Here is a 19,419-nt window from a genome sequence, read left to right as displayed (position 1 = left end):
CTGAACCTCTCTGAGCCTTGGTTTCCTCCTCTTTAAGATGGAATTCATATCCCTCAATTAGCAGCGGGATAAGTAACATTATTACATGGTGCCACTGCTATTCTAGATCTAACTTTGCTCTTTTCATGCAAATCTAACAGTTCACGCTTCTCTTGGTTGTTCTTTGGTAATCCCACCAGAGGAACAAGCATGGCTATGAAGTGAAGGAAAGTCGCCATCTTGGGTGGGGCAGACATGAATGCTCCAGAACAATGATTCTTTTACCACGAATAACAGCTAATGTCTCAGTGCTCACTGAGCACCAGACTCTCCCAAGAACTCTACCCACATGGTCTGCGCCCTACTCCAGATAATTTATATCAGAATTTCTGGAGGTGGGGACTTAAGACACACACACACACTTTTTTAAAAAATTTTTTTAAGCTCTCCAGGTGATTCTAATGTGAATCCAGGGTTCAGAGCCCCTGAAACAACTCTAAGTTCGGAACCATGGTATACCCATTAAACAGAAGAGGAAAACTGAGGTTCAGAGACCTCAGTCAGGCAGGGGCAACTCTCAAATTCCATCTCTTAGCCACCTGTGCTACCTGAGGAGCAGAGGTCAAACTATTTCACAGGCACTTGGAGTCTCCCAATGCCTTTCTGAGACTCCTCCAGTCCCCTGTGCCCTCTCAAAGCACCCAAGACGGTTCTCTTTCTGGCTAAATTTCTAACCCAGACTTGACTTCCAGGAATCCAAAGCTGCCTGGAAATGGAGACTCGCTTTCCCAGACCTGAAGGACACATGCATGAAGTCACAGCAATCCACAGAACAACTGGAACTAATTAAACAGACCCCACGCTAATGACGGGAAACTGTGGATTTGATGATCTTCATTAAAGGCTGCTGGTTGTCTATGAAGAAGCTAGAAGGCAAAATTTAGGGGGGGGCTCTTAAGGCCATCAACCAAAGAATTATAAGACTGAAAATTAAATCTTCACTGCCTGAGGCCCTAACCAGCCCTGCTGCATGGCCCTACCATTGGGAAAGGCAAAGGAGGGCAATGTTTCAATCCATTATGTGATTAAGGAGGGAGGCCTTTCCTCCCAGTTAAGGAGATCTGGAGGCCACCCTCCCGCTCAATCTCTCTCTAATAAAGTTTGAGACAAGTAACCAAAACCACACTCTGATGGCTGGCTCAGCCCTCCTTCTTCCATACATAGCTGTTCCCCTTTCAATCAATGGCCAATCCTTCCTTTCAGCTGCTCAGACCATAAACCTCAGCGTCACATGGATTCCTCTCTCATCCCTCACATGTAAGCTGTTGGCAAGTCCCGTTGGCTTGAACTTCAAAATACATCCATAACCTCCTCAACTGACACCCAAGCCACCATCCTCTCTCACCTGGATTACTGCAAAAGCGTCCTGAGCAGTCCTGCTGGTTCCTTCCATGCTTGATACTACTGTTCCATTTCCAACAGGGCAGAGAGGGTGATCTTGTTAAAATGCAAATCTGATCACATCATTCCTGGGCCTAGCCCCCTCCAATGGCTCCCAGCAGACTCAGAATTGAAAGCCAAGGTGCCACACAGTGGCCTACAAGGCCCTACTTGACTATCCACCCCCGCTTCCCTCTCCAACTGCATCTCCTACTACGCGCCCTGCTCCCCCTCACTTGCCCCGCCAGCCTCCTTGGACCCAATGTGCACTTGCTCCCTCTGTCTGGAGCTGTCTTCTCCAGCCTGGCTGGCCTCACTGTGACTCCTCCAGCAGGTCTTACCCTTCCTCATGATCCACTGGGCCTACACCCTCCCGTCCTTTGTGTCTCTCATATTCATCTATTCTATCACCATGCACAGTAAGTCCTCAATAAATATATGCTGAATAAAAAAGTAGAGGTAGCCAAAACTTTTAGCCTCTCCCTGGATCCTAATCCCAGACCCTCCCACTGTAATCACCGTCTGTCTCCTCCAAGACCAACATGGTAGAAAACCCAGGATACTTTACAAGCATCCGCTGGACAGGTGGGGGTCCCTGTAATGCCTTTCCAGAGGCAGCTCTACCCCCAGAGGCCCTCTCACCTGCTACTGACTTGGGTCTCAGCATAGTCCTGGCCTGCCCCACTCCTGGAAAGATTACATCCAGAAGAACAGCTGCAAGCAACTGGCTTCCAAATGGTGTCCCCACATACAACGTGATTTACCCAGCTGCTGAGATGAGTTAAAGAAGCAGCACCAGGCCTCTGGTTTTCACAGAAGCCACTCTTTTTCGGCCACGTGTTCTGCCTTCTCCTGAACATTTTATAATCTTCAACTTGGGGATTTGTAGAGTGGACGGGCTGGTGGGGAAGAGGGACAAGCTGCCCCACTCACCCAGCTCTGGTGGGGACCGCCCCAAGCCCTGCTCAGACTCTGTGACTGAAGTAAATCGGGATTCAGAACCCGTACCCCTTGGGGTGCTGAGCTCCCTGTCTCAGCCTTGGAATTCCTGGCAGCCTGTCATTTTCACTTACTCTCACTTTCCCTGCCTTTGAAGAATCGGCCCTGCCAACTGCAACAAAGAGCATTTAAAAATATCTTGCTGGATTATACTGCCCTGCCTTCTAAATTCCTCACAATGTCTGTCTGTCCCACATAGTATAAAGAAGGGTGTAGCATATTTAATTTTCTTTTTTCTAGCTGCTCCCTGCTATAAATATCCAAGGTCAGATAGGCGGGCTGCAAACACCGGCTGCATGAAGTCACCTCGGGGCCAGTCTCACCACCAAGCAGGCCTGCCAGGACCTGGACACGGCTGCTGAGTGCTGGTGGGGTGGGCTGGCCAAGAGTAGACAGAACTCATCCTTCTGAGGCAAGTGGGGGAAGAAAAAACTCTAAGTAGAGTAATCATAGTTAATCCCAATATAAAAAGGATGGCATTTAGTCCTACTACCTGGACCATCTTCCAAGAGCGCGGCCAGCTCCATCCTGGGCTGCTTCTTTCCCAAGGATAATAATTACAGGGCTCGACCTTAGGAAAGTGATTTCACAGTGTCCATGTGGGGTCTGGAAACATTATCGGAGACAGAAGGGCTGTTGGAGAATCTAGTCCAACCTCTTCACACCACAGATAAAGTAAGAAAGAGCCAAGACGATGGAGTGATTCACTCCAGGTCATGGAAAGGCCAAGCTCCAACCCAGAATCTTCTGGATCCACATCCTTCACTCTCTGAACTGGACTGTCCCAGACACTTGTGCACATATACTTGCTTGGTCCGTGAACCTCGGCTTGTGTTTATGAACAGCTCTCCTCACAGCAAATGTTGCTTTTCATATCTTAAAAGGTAGACTAAAAAAAAAAAGTTTTAAAATTTCAACAAAACTTGGCCTCAATTTTAGGGATGATTTTCATGCACTGAAAGACCTGCTTCACCCTCTTTGTGGTCCACTTTAATCTCTCCCCACCCTTAACCTTTTATCTCTGGTACTTCCAAGTTCAGCTTTCCTGTGTGATTTTTCCATCATGGGCCTGACCACCCCCCTCCCAAACCCCCACCCAGCTCACTTTTAGAAAGCGAATGATGGGTCCCAAACCATTAACCATAAATAACTATATATGTACTTTTGGAAAATGTTCATGAGATTTCTCTTTTCCAAGCGACAAATTCCTTTATAACACTGGGGTCAGGAAAAGGTCTAATACCTGAGTTATCGGCTAAGCCATTGATGACCTATCACATTTTATTACTGTCAGCGGAATTCAGCTGGACCCTAGGGAGTCCATTCCAGATGGCACTGAGCTATAAGGTGGCTCCACAATATCAAACATTTAACATGATGATTGAAATCTTTATTATCAATGCTCTGGAAACAACTTTAGCAAGAATTAGAAGGTGACTAAACCTCTTTGAGAATTGAGCTGTTATTTTCCAAAATGAAATTGAAGATTATCAAGCCAGACTCATAACCAAAGTTCTGGGACCCTCTTAGCCTGTTTTCTGTCCCTCTCTGCCTCTGTGTTTGAGAATCCTGCCTTGGCAAGAGTCATTTAACGGGTGTGCCAGCCTCGACCTTCATTCCATACTGGGATTGCTTTGGCCTGAAATGCTATGTTCGGAGCCCTGCAAGAAACACCGTGTCAGAAGCCAAATTGCATGGGAGAAGCAGGGGTGATGGCAGTCTTGCTCTTCAGGCCCTCTCAGCCCAGATTTGCTCGGGTAAAGTCTTCTTTCATTACTTGTACTGCTAGGACAGAGGCCAGGGGCATTTTTGAGGTCAATCTTTCAATCAACAAGAGGGGTAATGGGAGGTCTGGGGCTGTGGTTAAGATGCGCTGGGGAGCAGACACACTCCATTTCTGAATTATAAAAATGAGTTTTGGAAAACTCTTCCTGCACTCTGGCAGGCTTCTTAACATCTGGATAAAAGATGTGGGAAAGTTTTCCTCTTTACTGTGTTATCTGCCCTGCTCCTCATCATGCATCTGAGCCTTTCCAGCCAAACAGGGTCACTTGCCATTTTCCAACACACACACTCTGGCTTCCATGTCTCTGCTCACACCACTCCCTCTGCCTGCAAGCCTGCGTGCTCTCTGCACCACCTTCCCTTCTCTGTCCCAGCTCCACCTGCCCAAGTGCCCCTGGCTCACATGCCACACCCTCCACAAAGCAGCCCCAACGCCCTCCCTCACACCCAGCCAGGGCTCACCTCTCCCCTTTGACCTCTCCAGTCACCAGAACTTCAAGGTCCCCATCTAAGGGGTGGACAGTATATCTACCTTACAGAGGGCCTTGGGAGGATTAAGTGAAATAGCTCATGAAAAGCACCCCTAAATGGGCAGTGGGAAAGATGAGGCTTCAGCATCATCCCTCTCATTTGAATGCAGGGACCCCAAGCTTCCTTGGAAGAATCCATGGACATGCTTTGCTTTCCCTACTAGATTCTAAACTCCTTGACAGGCAAGATCAATTCCCGTCCTCCTGCATGGCCTTGGATGTAGCTGGCGCTCGGCAAGTAGTCGATTAACGAGGCCGGCATGGCATTCCTCAGGCTTACTCGGGCTGTGTTTCTGAAGCTTCTCCTCCCAGTTCGGCAAGCTGCTCCAAGCCTACTGCCAAAGCTGCAAAACCATTTAGGCCTTTTTTTAAAACAAGCAAGAAGATCACAAAGTATGTTTACAGGAGAGGCCAGCGAAACACAAAACACCTGCTGTCCTGTGGCTCAGGACTTGGCAGCTGCGATGGGCAGGGTCCCACAGCAGAATGACTTTGCAGGGCCTGGAGCATTGAGTTTGCACCGTCACTGTCATCCTGGAAGGGTCAGCCTTGAGCTTGGAAGGAGGGTCCGATGTCAATGCCCAATGCTAGCCCGCTTCATCTTGAGGGCAATAGAGCCATAACTGAGCAAGGTGCAAAGGTGCTTTTTCCAGATTCCTAACTTCCTCCTACCTATTAGTCACCAAGGAAAGCCTTGTGACTAACACTCATCACTCTGGGATTTGGGTCACGATCCTCCCCTGCACTAGACATGCCCACTTCGGCAAAAGTGAACATGACTGGCTGCAAACCAACACAAGTTTGCAAAAATATAGCAGTGATTAGAATTAATATTTTATGTGCCAGGCACAGTGCAAAGTCCCTTACAGAGACTTTTAGTAAATCCCACAAACATTCTGTGAGTTGGGTAGTCTTTTCAGTTCTATTACAGAGCAGTGTTTCTCAACCAGGGGTGATTTTGCCCCTCAAGGGACATCTGTCAATGTCTGGAGACATTTTTGATGGTCACCACTGGCAGCTGGAGGTGGGGGAGGGAGGGTGTTTACTGGCATCTAGTGGGTGGAGGCTGGGATGCTGCTAAGCATCCTACAGGGCATAGGACAGCCCTGCAACAAAAGTTATCCAGTCCAAAGTGCCACAGTGACAGGCTGAGAAATCCTGTTATAGAGGAAGAAACTAAGGCACAGCACTGACCTCGCCCAGGATCACACAACTCAAAAGGGAGGGCACCAGGAAGGACACCCGGGCGGCCCTACCCTGTGCTGTGTTCTCAGCGCTCAACCCAGGGCAGTTCTGATATCCTGGGAGCAAGGAGTATGCCTGCAGGCACAAGCACCCGTGTGTAAGAGCCGGCCCTCACTTTATAGTTGGAGACTTGAAGCAACTTGCTCCAGGCCTTCGTAAGAAGCAAGGCAACTTGGGGCCCAACTCAGACTTCAAAGCCAGAGCATCTCAGTGCTCGCTACGCGGATTCCTTCTCTCCCTGTGCTCCTGGCACTGAGATTTCAGCCGAAACCATAGTGGACTCTGAGGAAATCAAAGGTCCCTTCATAAAGGCTTTTCCGCCAACTCCAGAGCAAGTGAGTTGAGTGCCCTGAGGCCAGTGGCCTAAACACGGGCTCCCTTTGGGTTCTTTCCTCCTGCGTGTCCTCTTTTTCCGGGCTGGCTCTCCCTGCCGTTAGAAGACAATCACGGTGGAGGTGGCAGCTCTGTCATTCAATTGAGCTTATTGATCAGCCAGCAGCTGACACTTGTAAGGCCCTCCCTGGGCGGCAGAGTTCCCCGCCCCTCAGGAGCAGCAATAAAGGCTCCTTAAAATCGATGGCACCTGCAGGACACACACTGGGACCGTTAGCAAGCAGCATTTAAACAGCCTATCACAGCATCCTTCGGAGGAAGATCCACACCTGGGCCTTGATGCCTGGTCTTCAGCTTGGTCGTGAAGACTCTCTGGCCTAATGGATGTAAAGAACCCGGACGCAGCAGGCATTAACAAGCAAGATCTATAGCAGGTGCTGCTGTGAGTCTGACCCTTGCCTCCACTGGCAGGGGAAAAATACTGCCCCGGTCCTCATTACCTTTGTTTCCGTGATTCTTCACAGAAACAGCACAGGCCTAGGGCTTGAGTGATATGGGGCTTGGTCCTGGCCCGGCCATTACCAAGCTGTGAATCCTGGGCTCCCAGGGACCCTTCTGTGAAAGAGCATCCCATCGATGGATTTTTATGGGCACCGGGCGAGATCCTAGATAAAAAGCTTTAAGGACCTGTGCAAAGGTTACGCCTATTATTACAGCTGTAGAAGTGTGGAAACAGAGGCCAAAGCATTCACCCACTGCCCTACTTGGGGAAGGACAGGTAGTGATGGGGAAATGGGATAAGGACCAACCTGAGGATTCGCAGCCCAGGGTCTCTGGCTTATTTTATTATTTTATCTTCATTTATTTTATCTGCTTTACAATCTGGCTTATTTTAGAACTTTAGGTGTTGTCCGTGCGACCCAGGAATGTCTCGGTCGTTGATTGCCTTAGTGCCATCCTCAGATTGGAGGCAGATGGGTGCAACACAGATGCACCCTCTTCTGAGCAATAGTCATCAGCAAATTGCCCTCTAGGGCAGCTCTGCAGGCAAGGCGGGATTGGTATTGCTATTCTTAGGGGAACTGAGTGCCTCTGTCTTTCAACTCAATCTTCCTGTGGATCTATCTGTTGCCCACCAGACTTCTGCTGTGAAACGCCCACTATGGGCACTGCACACTGAAGGAAGCCCCCCCCAGCCTGAAATCCCTCCCATTGACCTTTACTTATCACAGGTGACCTTGGGAACCCTGCTCAAAATTAGGGGATCAAAAGTTTGAATGATGTCCCTGTGGTTTGGGTAAACTCCGCTGCCTCTATTCATCAAGAACTTGAAATTCTCTGCCATGGTAGAAACAGGGGAAGGTTCTTCTGAGGGGTTTGAAGGATTTCAAATGAAGTTTCTGGAACTGAACATTTTGTATTGTGGGATCAATCATTTGCCTGACTGCCATTCATGGAGCCTCTACTGTGTGCCAGACCCCATGCGAGGCACAGGGGAGACAGTGATGCCTGTGAGTCCACAGTGTGATGGGAGAGACACAAGCAGGAAACAGTTCAAGAATCTGCCCTGAGTGCTGTGGAAATTTACAGAGAGGTGGCCCGTCAGTCCGGCATGGAGGCAGGTAAAACCTCTTGGAGGAAACAGAACATCCCCGCCTTGTTCTTCTAACTTCTTAAGGCTGGCTTACATTTCTCAGCCATTCAAGGAAAAAAAAAAAAAGTTTGCATTTCCAAAGCTTGCTTTGTTTCAGTTTTACCAGCTCTCTGGGCTTCAATAAAACAGTCAAGGAGGAGGGAAGCTGCCACCTCAGCCCAGACTACCCAGGTGTGGAAACTGATTAAACAGCAACCAGCGGCTCAATTAACCCTTGCTCCTGGAGTTGATTATCTCAATGGAAATCCATCCTATGATCTCCCTGTTAAATGAATCCTACAACTAGAAGAGTTTTCAGCCCTGCTGAAGATGCATCCCTTTCATTTCTCCGCTGCAAATGAGATTGTTGGGACTCTGCTTCAGCTGATAAATAACTGAATAATTCAGAAAGGTCCTCAGTCCCTATTTTTTTCTTTGCTGAGTGATCCTTAGACATCAGCAGTATTGATATATTACCTACTACTTATGAAATTTCAGAGGCCCCCCTTGGCTGTCACTTAAATTAGCCCCAGTCACACTATCCTATTACTATGTTTTCTGTTGTTGTTAGTAACACTTACTGCTAAAAGTAAATCCCTATTTGTTCATTTTCTCCTTGTCTCCTCCATTAGTTTGTAAACTTCATGAGAGGAGGAACCTCCCCCTCCCCCAACTTAATCCACAGCACTTTTAACTGTGGTGCAGGCAGGGTCAGTGCTCAATAAATATTTGTTGAATGAACTGCAACTATTTATTAAGCATTTACTATGTGCTACAATCTTTAAATCTATGATATCACCTAATCCTCGTCAACCTTAAGAATTAGGTGCTGTTATTAACCCCCATTTTACAGGTAACAAAATTGAGGCTTAGAATGGTTATGAAATATGCCCCAGGTCACTCATATAAACAGCAGAGGTGTGCTTCAAATCCTCACTGTGATTCCAAAGTTTTTGCTCCTTACCATTATGATAGAGCTACCTTCATGTACATCCTGGTTACTGCTTCGGAGCAGGAATATTCTCACCAAAATCCTATCATTTAACCTAGAGTCTCCAAATGGAAGGGGATTTTCTCTAATGCCATGGACATTCATGAAAGCTTAGTAAGAAAAATGGCCAAGAAGAAACCCCGAAGTGATGCTCAGCATCAAACTGATGTACAACGATGAGAGAGAGAGAGAGAGAGAGAAAGTAGATGAGAGAAGTTTCTATTTTCTACCAGATCCATGTTTATAAATATTGCCCTATTAAATTGGTTTCTCTACCTCCCACAAGGAAGATATCATCACTTAATGACATTGCCCTGGGAACAGGGACACAGATACCAAATGAGCAAGCAATATATAACTCCTGCTGCTCTACGAAGCTGAGATCATGTTTTATAAACACCATAGAAATTTTATCATCCATCTTGGGCTGAGCGAAACCATATTTGCCCAGCACTCTGAGTAATGGATGGGATTAGATGGATTAGGGGTCTTAAATTCCTGGTTGGAAGACATTAAAAGTTTAAGAGTCCTATATAGCTGACTCAAATGCATGTGCCCATGCTGTATAATGAGCAGGCATATCAACAATAAATACATACTATAAAGGGAAGACCAACAGGACAAGACTTCGAACCAGCACACTCCCTCCTGTGCGTAGCCATTTCCCACTTAGACTTCAGCTGTATAGATGGTAACCTTGTCGGCCTCGGCTTATTTTAGTACTACAAAGGTTTAGGATCTCTCCATTTCTTTCCTAAGCAGTTTATGCTTCCTTCTGAAGTCAGCTTTGAGGCATAAGTAATTCATTGTGCCTCTACTAAACATTCATTTCACTTTGTCTAAAGAGAATAAATCAGCCTGGTTATTGTTTACTGGGGCCACCCTCAGGTTTTCATGTATAAAAAATGAGCATCCATGTAACTCAGGGGAAGCGAATGGTCACCTGTCTTGCAGGAGAGCTCCCTGGAGACCAAGGACTGTATGGAGGGACACGTTTGCTCGGAACATCCGGAGATGTGCTGCCTGTCACATAGAGTCCTGCTGTCTTGCATGGCTTAAGAAGAATTGTTTGGAGTGGAGGATGGGAGGGAAGAGGTAAAATTATAGGGTCAAAACCCCATCCGGTGAAGAAAATCCCAAGGAGTGATGACCCTAGATAAGAAATCTAGGGCCCTTTGGGATAGCCCTTTAGTGGAAGACACCTGTGTTCTAGCAATTTCTCACAACTGCATTTTCAGAGGACCCTGGAGAGGCAGCTGCTCTTAATTGCCTCAGTTTACAGTTAGAAAAACTGAGAAATTCCTCCACCTGAGGGACACCAGTTCTGCATGAAGGGCATGTTTTTGTTTTGCTTTGTTTCTCTGTCCCCCATTATCCTCCTTCATTCTAGTCTGGTTTGTAGGGTTACAGGCCTTTGTTTTTTCCCTCAGGAGTCTTCACTTCTCTGAGTTCAGTCTGGGCCTCCCCTCAGCCAAAAGTTCAGACACGCTTCCCCCTGGGCTATGACAACCACATGGAAATCCCCCTGCCCTCCACTTCCTCTCCTGGAGCTGTGTTCCCCATGCTGATGCCACAAACCTGGAGGGTAAACACAATTATCAGCTGTGACATTATCAGCTGAGATCCTGGACTGACCTCAACTCTGACCTAAGAGGAGGAAAATTAAAAGGCGAATGCTCTTCCTTCCATTCCAGGCCTCTCCTTTTGTCAGTGCTAGAATTAAAAACAAAACCCATGGACGTCAAAGTCAGCCACACTGGTAGATGCAGACTGTCTTCAAAATGAGGCCTTAGGATGTCAAGTACTCTCCTTGAAAATTGGACCAGTGAAAACAAAGTTGCTTCTTCTCCTCTAGTGGCTAAAAGCTTGAACTCTGGAGCCTGCCTGGGTTCAAATTCCACCTTGTCACTTAATATCTGTGTAATCTTGGGTTAATTATTTAACTGACGGGTACCTCGGTTTCCCCATCTGTATAATGGGGATAATACTATACCTACAGATTACTTAAGTTAACATATAAAGTGCTAAGAACAGTGACTGACACATTGTTAAGTGCTAATTTAAAATTTTAGCTATTATGATTATGTTAAACCACATTTAAGTATGACTCCCTTTATGGCATTCCAACACCCACAAGGCCTCTTCCACTGACAACTTACTTGCCACTGAATGCTGCCCCCAAAATGGCCTTCCAATCAGATTGCAAGGATGTCTAGCCAAAGTACCATTCCAAATAACTGATGGTTTGCTGACTCCTGAAGTTGGAGTCTGGTAGGCAGTTTACTGTTGAATGTATGTCACACCGTAACCTTTCAAGGGAAAAGGTCAAGTGCTTCCCTACCACCTTCTGCACTGAAGCTATGTCATCCTTCAGAGAAATGCAACTACCTAATGGTTTCTTTCCCGGACTTGACACCATGGCATTGCCCATCCCCCCACTCCTCTTCCCAATAGTGTGGTTTACTGACTGGGTCTTGGTTTGTTTCGGGAAAGTCCATAAGGTTGTGCATTTAATATAATACAACACAAGGGTTTTAATCAATTGCTCACTTGGTGACAGCTTTGAAAGTCAGGCCCTGGGAGCTAGGATGTGGTTCCCTTTCTGGGAATGGGATTCAGGAGTCACCAGGTTCCATCAGTCTGGGCACATAGAGTTAAGAACCCACCAGTACCACCCCACCTCCCAGGAGAGGGCCTGAAAGGCATGCTTCAATCCAGCAAAGCCCAAGGTGGCCGCACCAAGGTCCTGGGCTTCCAGCTCCCTTCCTCCCATCCCACTTACCCAAGGCTCAGGTCTGAATAGTTTGGGCCCTCTGGCTACTGCTACTGGACTGGAGAGAACCGGGACAGAACCACAGTCGATCTGCCCAGCTCTGGGGAGAGATGCCAACTATAGATCCGTCAAGCAAGGCAGAGAGCGACGGGGCAGTAAGCTTCGCGCCAAGAGAGATTCAGGGATGGCTTGGTCGAGAGGTTCAATCAGTGAACAGCCCCCAGTAGCAACAACACGACGCAGAACAGAAAGTAGAAAATCAACCACGACTTTGCCCTCCAAAAGTCAGTCGTTGAAAGAACAATCTCGGGAAAGACCCTTTAATGAACTCCTCCACCCGTAGACCGAAAGCTTTCTCTCAGGTCTTGAATTTCCTTCGTCCTAGGAAATTCACCCCCTGGGTAACCCATGTCCGACTTCTCCCCCACCCCGTCCATGGGTCGGGGGCCCGCGTGCTTACCATTGGCGTTCTTGCCGCAGATGAGATGCTCATAGGGCTGCAGGACGCCCCAGAGTTCGGCGTCATTGTTGATGACCATCTCCAGGGCCTCAGCGGACACCTCCCCGCCTCCGGCCCCTCCGCCGTCGGGGCTCTGGCTGGCCAGCACCCTGGCCCGGATCTCCTCCACCAGATTCTCCATGCAGGCGGTGAGCGAGATGGCCGCGTACTCGTGGATGCGCACGGAGATGCGGGTGTCCACCATCCAGCGGAAGAAGCGGCCAACCGAGAAGGTGAGGCCGCAGCGCGCCGACTTGCCCCGGCGCAGCCCGTCGCCCGCGCTCATGCTGTACAGGGACAGCGCCTTGACGGCGGCCAGCGAGCAGCTCTCGGCCAGCGCCCAGCTGTGCACCAGGCGCACAGCGCTCTGCACCTCGAAGCGGGTGCACTTGGCGTGCAGCACGCTCAGGCGCTGCGCCTCACGGGCCACACGGATGAGCGCCCGGCGGAGCAGCCCTGCCAGGCGCCTAACCGCCTCGGCGGAGAACAGGGGCTGCCGCCGGCCGCCGGCACCTTTGCGAAGCACCCGGGCCACGTCTCCCTCGGTCCAGGGGAACTCCTCCAGCTCGGGGAGGCGCGGGCAGCGCGAGAAGAGGTCGGCCACTTCGGGGTCCTCGGGCAGCACCGTGTTCACCGTGTCCCAGCTGTTGTGGCGGCTGTTTATGGAGCCGGAGTAGCACCACCAGGCCGCCCCGCGGTGCTGCTGCGCCGAAGAGTTGATCGCCTGCGAGTTGGATTTGGAGGACGAGAGGCTGAGCGAGCGGCACGAGTCCCCGGCCCCATACCCGGAGTCCAAGGTCAAGTCCTCCAGCGTCTTCAAGGTGGAGCTGTACGTCCCGGCCATGGGGAGCCTGGCCGGGGCGGCCTCGCCGAGCGAGGGGTGCTCACAACTCCATGCGTCCTTCCCCAAGTGGGCAGAAACAAGCTCTAGGCTCTCCGGGGCGCCCTCTTTCCTCTCGGCGCCGCGGGGCTCGGCGGCCGCATTGCCCGCCCGCCCGCCCGGCGGCCGCGGGAAGGTGGGCGAGATTCGCGGCGGCCGGAGCCCCACGCTCCCGGCGTCTGGACTCGAAGCCGTCACTGGAAAGGCCCCCCGCCGCTCCTCCTCGGCACTCCCCCTAGCCCACTTCAACTTCCCTCACGCAAAGCGTCTATCTTCCGCGGAGAAGGAATCCCGAGAGAACAGGGCGGCGGCAGCAGAAAGAGGCGGCTCCGAGAGCTGTGCGAGTACGGGACCGACCGCCGACGAAGCTCTCAGCAAACTTCTGCGCGGCGCCGGCCGCCCGCACGGGCTAGGTACTCGGCCGCCACCGGCATGCAAATAACGCGGGGCAGCCCACCAATCATCGGCCGCGACGGGCAGTGGCTGCACCAATGATCTCCCACAGAGGCGGTCACTATGCAGATTTCACTCCGCCGCGGGTAAAACCCCTCGGCGGCGGAGGCGGGGCTGGAGGCCGAGGGTCTGGTAGAGCTGATGGGAGGACGGAGGAGGAGGGGGCAGAGAAGGCGGGTGAGTGAGCTGGGAGGTGGGGAGCAGAGACTGGGAAAGGAGGGATCGAAACGTTAGGCTCGGGAGCTGACGACTTAAAGAAAAATGTGAAGGAAAAGCCACTGTGCGCTGCCCCTTCCCGTCGTCCAGGCTTTGGGCGTTCGCAGCTCCCTTTCGAGCCCTCTGCTGCCGAACACCGACGCCAGCGAGTCGAGTGTGGGTAGGGAGCAAGGGAGGTGGGGCTGGGGGAGGGCACAGCGGCATGGGGGAGGGGACCCAAGCCAGTCGCTCCACCTCTCTACTAAGACTTTCTGCCAAGGCCCTCCCTTCTTCCAGACGAAACTCCAGTGAAGTTGGGGAGGGAGGAGAGACGCCCCTGTTTGCTTTTCTTCCCCGATCCGTCTGGTTTTCTTTACGGTGCTCTCTAAGCTCCAATCAGAACAATCTCTCCCTAATCTGGCATTTGATAAATGGACGGGCTCCAGGAGGCCTGCGATTCCGCCCCCGTCCCCCACCCCCACCCCGCCACTTGCAATATTACACATGCAGTAGTCTGAGTATTACTCGGGGAAGAGGGCTCTAACTGATCAGATTCCCAAGTGTCCATGTCTTCGCTGTTAACAACTGTACAATACCTTTTGCTGTGTTGGATCCTTCCTGTCCGAGGAGCCAGTGTCCGATTGTGTGCATGTGTACGGGGGGTGGGGGGTTGTTACACACGTGTGTAATGGGTGTGCGAAGGTGAGAAACGTCCCTAGCACTGGCCTGCGCTCGGAACACCTGGCTGAATGCACCTCTTCCTAACGGTGTGCCCTTGGGCGAGTTATCTGCCCCCCTCAGGACTCGCTTTCCTTCCCGGGTAAAATGAGAGCTGACCTCCAAGCAGCACCCTTGTAAACCTGTCTCAGGCGCGTGTTCAGAGGCGGTCAAAGTTCGATTGGTTCCAGCAGATCCATGCGCGGTCCCACTCCGTCCCGCTGCTGTCCTGTAACTATTCACACACACGTGCACGAATGTGCATATGCCTCCTCCAGTGGAACCGCAAAATCAAGGAGATTGTGAACGCGTTTCCCCCAAGTCAGCCTCCTCCCGCGCTCTTGAATAGCTCCTTTGTGCTGTATCTCACACGGTGCTGACCTTGAGCCGTGAGTTGGATACGAACTAGAAATGTCTGGTTTGTCTCTTTCCTTCTTAAATTAATGGCCCTTTCCCTGTGAAACTCCTTTTTCTTTGGCAGTTTGGCCTCATTTTGCCTTCCTGCGCATCTTTATTTATGCAATACCGCCCCCTCATGGTTAGGGTTGGGAACGGCGTCAAGGATGGACCTACTCATACGAACGACGCAAGTCCGCAGGGACCAAATCAAGAGAGGACACAAGGTGTGACTACATCTTATAGAACAAGAGATGAGAAGTCGAAGTAGGTAAGGAGGTTCAACTTGTCAAAAATGCGAAAATCGGATGCAATTTAATATTTATTAGGGGAAATATAATACTAAGGCAAATGTCGCCCTCTAATGGACGTTTACAGGGAAAAAATCGGCAAAGTTTTTTTGTTTGGGTTTCTTTTCTTTCCTTTTCTTTTCATTTTGTTGTGTGCATCCTTAAAAAGCAACGAAAATGACAACTGGAAATTTAGGACAGGGGACTTACTGAATGGAAAGGTTATCTATATTTCTTGGGGGAAAAGAGCAGATGGGATTTATCTTAATATATTCGAGTTACTTGATGACTTGAAGTGTAAAAATAATCAAACATGCCTACAGCCAAATTTCAGAATGCTGTGAATGTTAAATTGCACCACAAGGATTTGTTCAGCAAAATTCAGCGGCTGGAAACGCTACTGGACAAACAACTGAGTTCCGTTATTAAATTACATGGAAAGAAAGAGATGGAGAGGAAACCTATACACTGAAAAAGACTTAGAAGACATATCAGCCAATCACAATGTGTGGAATTTATTTGGAATTTGTAGGGGTTTTTAAAATCAATAAATATTTAACCTTATGAAACTATTGGAATATTTGCTATTATGAAATCATTGTTAGTTTTTTGATGTGGTAATGGTAGTGTGGTTATGTTTATTAAATGTTCTTATCTTTTAGAGACATACTGAAATGTGTCTTTTAATTTTCACCATTAAAAAAAAGAAAGAAAAATCTTTATGGAAACATCTGGTAAAGGGGCTAGAAAGTTAAGAAAGACAATTAAGACTCTTGCCTTTGATATATTCCCCAAAGAGTTCTATAGTCTGCTTGAGGACTGGAGGTACAAAATAAACCCAGAGTGTGCTTGTGTTTGTGTTTTGTGTGATGGGGGAGAAAGAAAGGAAGAGAGATAGTGATAGAGGACAAGATACACCGAGCTGTTTTAAACATGAACCAACTGATTTCAGTTAATCTTTTGGGAAGTTGGCAAGCCGGATGAAGTACAAAACTTTGGATAAGGAAAGAACGGACATGGCTTCTTCTGGGGTTTTTTAATTAATTTATTTATTATTTGTTTTTGGCTGCGTTGGGTTTTTTTGCTGCGTGTGGGCTTTCTCTAGTTGCGGCAAGCGAGGGCTACTCTTCGTTGTGATGCACAGGTTTCTCACTGTGGCGGCTTCTCTTGTTGCAGAGCACAGGCTCTAGGCATGTGGGCTTCAGTAGTTGTGGCACGGGGGCTCAGTAGCTGTGGCTTGTGGGCTCTAGAGCACAGGCTCAGTAGTTGTGGCACACGGGCTTAGTTGCTCCGCGGCATGTGGAATCTTCCCCGACCACTGCTGGAACCTGTGTCCCCTGCATTGGCAGGCAGATTCCCAACCACTGTGCAACCAGGGAAGTCCTGACATGGCTTCTTACATATACGTATGTGGTTAATTAAGGCAATCTGGTACTAATGTGTTTAACCTTAGGAATGCAAATTATATTAGAAGAAGAGAAAGCAGACCCACTTTCTCTACTCAGGCCTGGCCCAAACATAATCTTTGAAGAAAAACAACTGTCATGTGGCTGGACAAGTTAATAAGAACATGATGAAACCATAGCAAATATTGGGAGAATTCCCAGTGGAGTGAGAAATTAAAAACCAGATCTGGGATTGCCTATGCAGAAGTTATGTAAGGCAGGAGCTTGAAATAAAATGTAGAAACTTTATCTTGGGCAAGGTCTCATATTTGTTATACAGTTTCTTACAAAATCAAAAACAATGTGAAGGTTAGAGAACAAAATGCTGTAGAATTTATCTTGAAAGAGAAGGGGTTAATAATCCCAACTATTTAAGTACAGACAGAACTCTCTTATGAGAAAGGTAGATTATGACCTTGACTTTGGAGAGTGACCAAGTTTTAATTTAGTTTACGGATCATGTTTGGTACATCCTTTCAGCAACGTTTATTGAACACCTACTGGGTCTAGAACTGGGCTAGGTACAGTAGAGGTGCATTAGACAAGGTCCCTGCCATAAATAAAAGCATGGCCAATGTGTAGAAATGGACATATGAGACTAACTCTTTTGCAAAACATGCTTTGTGGAGCTTTTCAAAGACCACTGACCAAGGGCCATTGCCAGGTCATTGACTCACCACACAGATTGATGCATCTAGGGGAGGAATGGTAAAATTGCAAGGAAGGAACTACTGTGTGGAATGCCAGGAGAGCTGACAAATGTACTGGTAGGGAGACAAGTGTGCCATGGTTAGCAGAACAGCTTTGTAGCTGAATTACAAGCAGAACACTCAGCTATTGAAAAAGCACCAATGGTGTGGACACTGTGAGGTAATCCTTCTGTTCCATGTAACCTAAGGTAGCCCATTCCTGACAGAGGTATTGTTTTCTGGACCTCAAAACTAAAGAGACACACAGACAAAAAAAGAAACAGACCCACAGACATAGAAAACAAACTTATGATTACCAAAGGGGAAAGTGGGAAAGGGATAAATTAGGCATTTGGAATTAGCATATACACACTACTATATATAAAATAGGTAACCAACAAAGACCTACTGTATAACACAGGGAACTATACTCAGTATTTTGTAATAAACTATAAAGGAAAGGAATCTGAAAAAGAGTACATCTATCTATCTATCTATCTGTATACCTATATGTATATATATATATATATATATATATATGAATTACTTTGCTGTACACCCAAAACTAACATAACACTGTAAGTCAATGATACTTCAATTTAAAAAATTTTGCATTCCTGTACATGATAGTTCCAAAACTTTCCAAATAAAAAGTTCTACTTGTAAAAAATAAAATGAAATAAATAAAAAATAAAGGATTCAATAGTTAAGTTTGGGAAATTTTGCACTGTTTCTCCCTCTACTATATTCATGATGCAATATTTTATTTAAGACTCTGTTTATATTTTTCTGACCTAGTATATCTCAGACTTAACTGGGCAGAGAACTCTCCCCATCCCCAGCAGAACTATTGTAAAGTGATTGGGATTTTTTATTTAACCTGAAGCAGAAAAGACAACTCTATTGTTTCTGTGTCTCCTCAGGCAGTGGTGGTAGGGCAGGACCCTTGGAAGGAATCCAGATAAATCCCAGAACAGGGCAAGGTTCACCATCTGACCCCTGCACAAAGCTGGATTTTGGTGATTCTGTTGGACACAAATATGATTCCAAAGGTAAATATAAACCTAGGGCATTGGTCCACAGGAGAAAAGGAGGTGGAGTGCATAGGGGTGCAGGCACGAGTAAAAAGTTTCCCAAAGCAAACAAGTTGGGGAGGAAGGAGTCTCTCCAAGAGGGAGTTCTGCCTGTTAGGCAGTTGGTGTCATAGATTTGATAGCTGTTATTAGAGATGAAGCCTTCAAGAGCCTGGGGTTGGAATTCTAAGGGATATGGGCTGGAACTTAAAGCTGCAGAGCTGAATTAAAACTACAAGACAGAAAACCCAGGGACTATTGCCAAATCCCCACATCTGGATGTCCTATACACCAGTTATCAATTAACTGCAATTGTGCTCTTCTATCTTGGCATGGAAAATACCTAGAGTTAAATATGACATTTAACTCTGCAATATTTACTAAACATTCAACTTTTAAGATTCATTTGGCATTCTTGTTACAAATTTAAAGTCCCAGTCCCCTTTCCTGGAGGTCCTGATTCAGTAAGCCTGGAATGTGATTCAGGTAAAAGTATTTTTAACAAGTATTCCCAGATGATTCCCACTCCCCATTATGTAAGTATGTATGTATGTATGTATTTGAATTGAAGTATAATTGACCTACAACAACACAACATTAGTCCTGAGTGCACAACCTAGTGATTCAATATTTCTATACATTACAAAATGATCACCACGATAAGTCTATTTGCCATCTGTCACCATACAAAGATATTACAATATTGACTATATTCCCCATGCTGTACATTTCATCCCTGTGACTCATTTATTTTAATTTATTTACTTTTAAAAATGTATTTATTTTATTTATTCATGTTTGGCTGCATTGGGTCTTAGCCACTGCATGTGGGCTTTCTCTAGTTGCGGCGAGCAGGGACCACTCTTCACTGCAGCGTGCGGGCTTCTCATTCTGGTGGCTTTTCTTGTTGCGGAGCACGGGCTCTAAGCACGTGGGCTCAGTAGTTGTGGCTCGCGGGCTCTAGAAGGCAGGCTCAGTAATTGTGGCTCAAGGGCCCGGTTGCTCCGCGGCATGTGGGATCTTCCCAGACCAGGGCTCGAACTCGTGTCCCCTGCATTGGCAGGCGGATTCTTA

General features: G+C 47.8%; 1 protein-coding gene and 1 long non-coding RNA gene across 3 annotated transcripts in view; one reads left to right on the top strand and one right to left on the bottom strand.

Annotated features, from left to right (window-relative positions):
* Positions 1-13,478, bottom strand: part of ABTB2 (ankyrin repeat and BTB domain containing 2) — a 180,861-nt gene extending 167,383 nt beyond the window's left edge. For both annotated transcript variants that reach the window (XM_060103247.1, XM_060103248.1), the window contains exon 1: positions 12,169-13,478. In XM_060103247.1, coding sequence (XP_059959230.1) covers positions 12,169-13,051 — 883 coding nt within the window. In that variant the 5' untranslated portion in view covers positions 13,052-13,478. The remainder of the gene's footprint in view (positions 1-12,168) is intronic.
* Positions 13,479-13,665: 187 nt separating this feature from the next.
* LOC132494476 (uncharacterized) lies at positions 13,666-15,665 on the top strand. Its single transcript, XR_009533069.1, has 3 exons — positions 13,666-13,717; positions 14,934-15,119; positions 15,462-15,665. It is a non-coding gene; the product is annotated as an uncharacterized LOC132494476 (long non-coding RNA).
* Positions 15,666-19,419: the final 3,754 nt, after the last annotated feature.

Source organism: Mesoplodon densirostris, chromosome 7 (assembly GCF_025265405.1).
Source record: "Mesoplodon densirostris isolate mMesDen1 chromosome 7, mMesDen1 primary haplotype, whole genome shotgun sequence".
NCBI lineage: Eukaryota > Metazoa > Chordata > Mammalia > Artiodactyla > Ziphiidae > Mesoplodon > Mesoplodon densirostris.
Note: the sequence above shows the minus strand (reverse complement) of the source record. Positions and strands in the feature narration are given on the sequence as shown.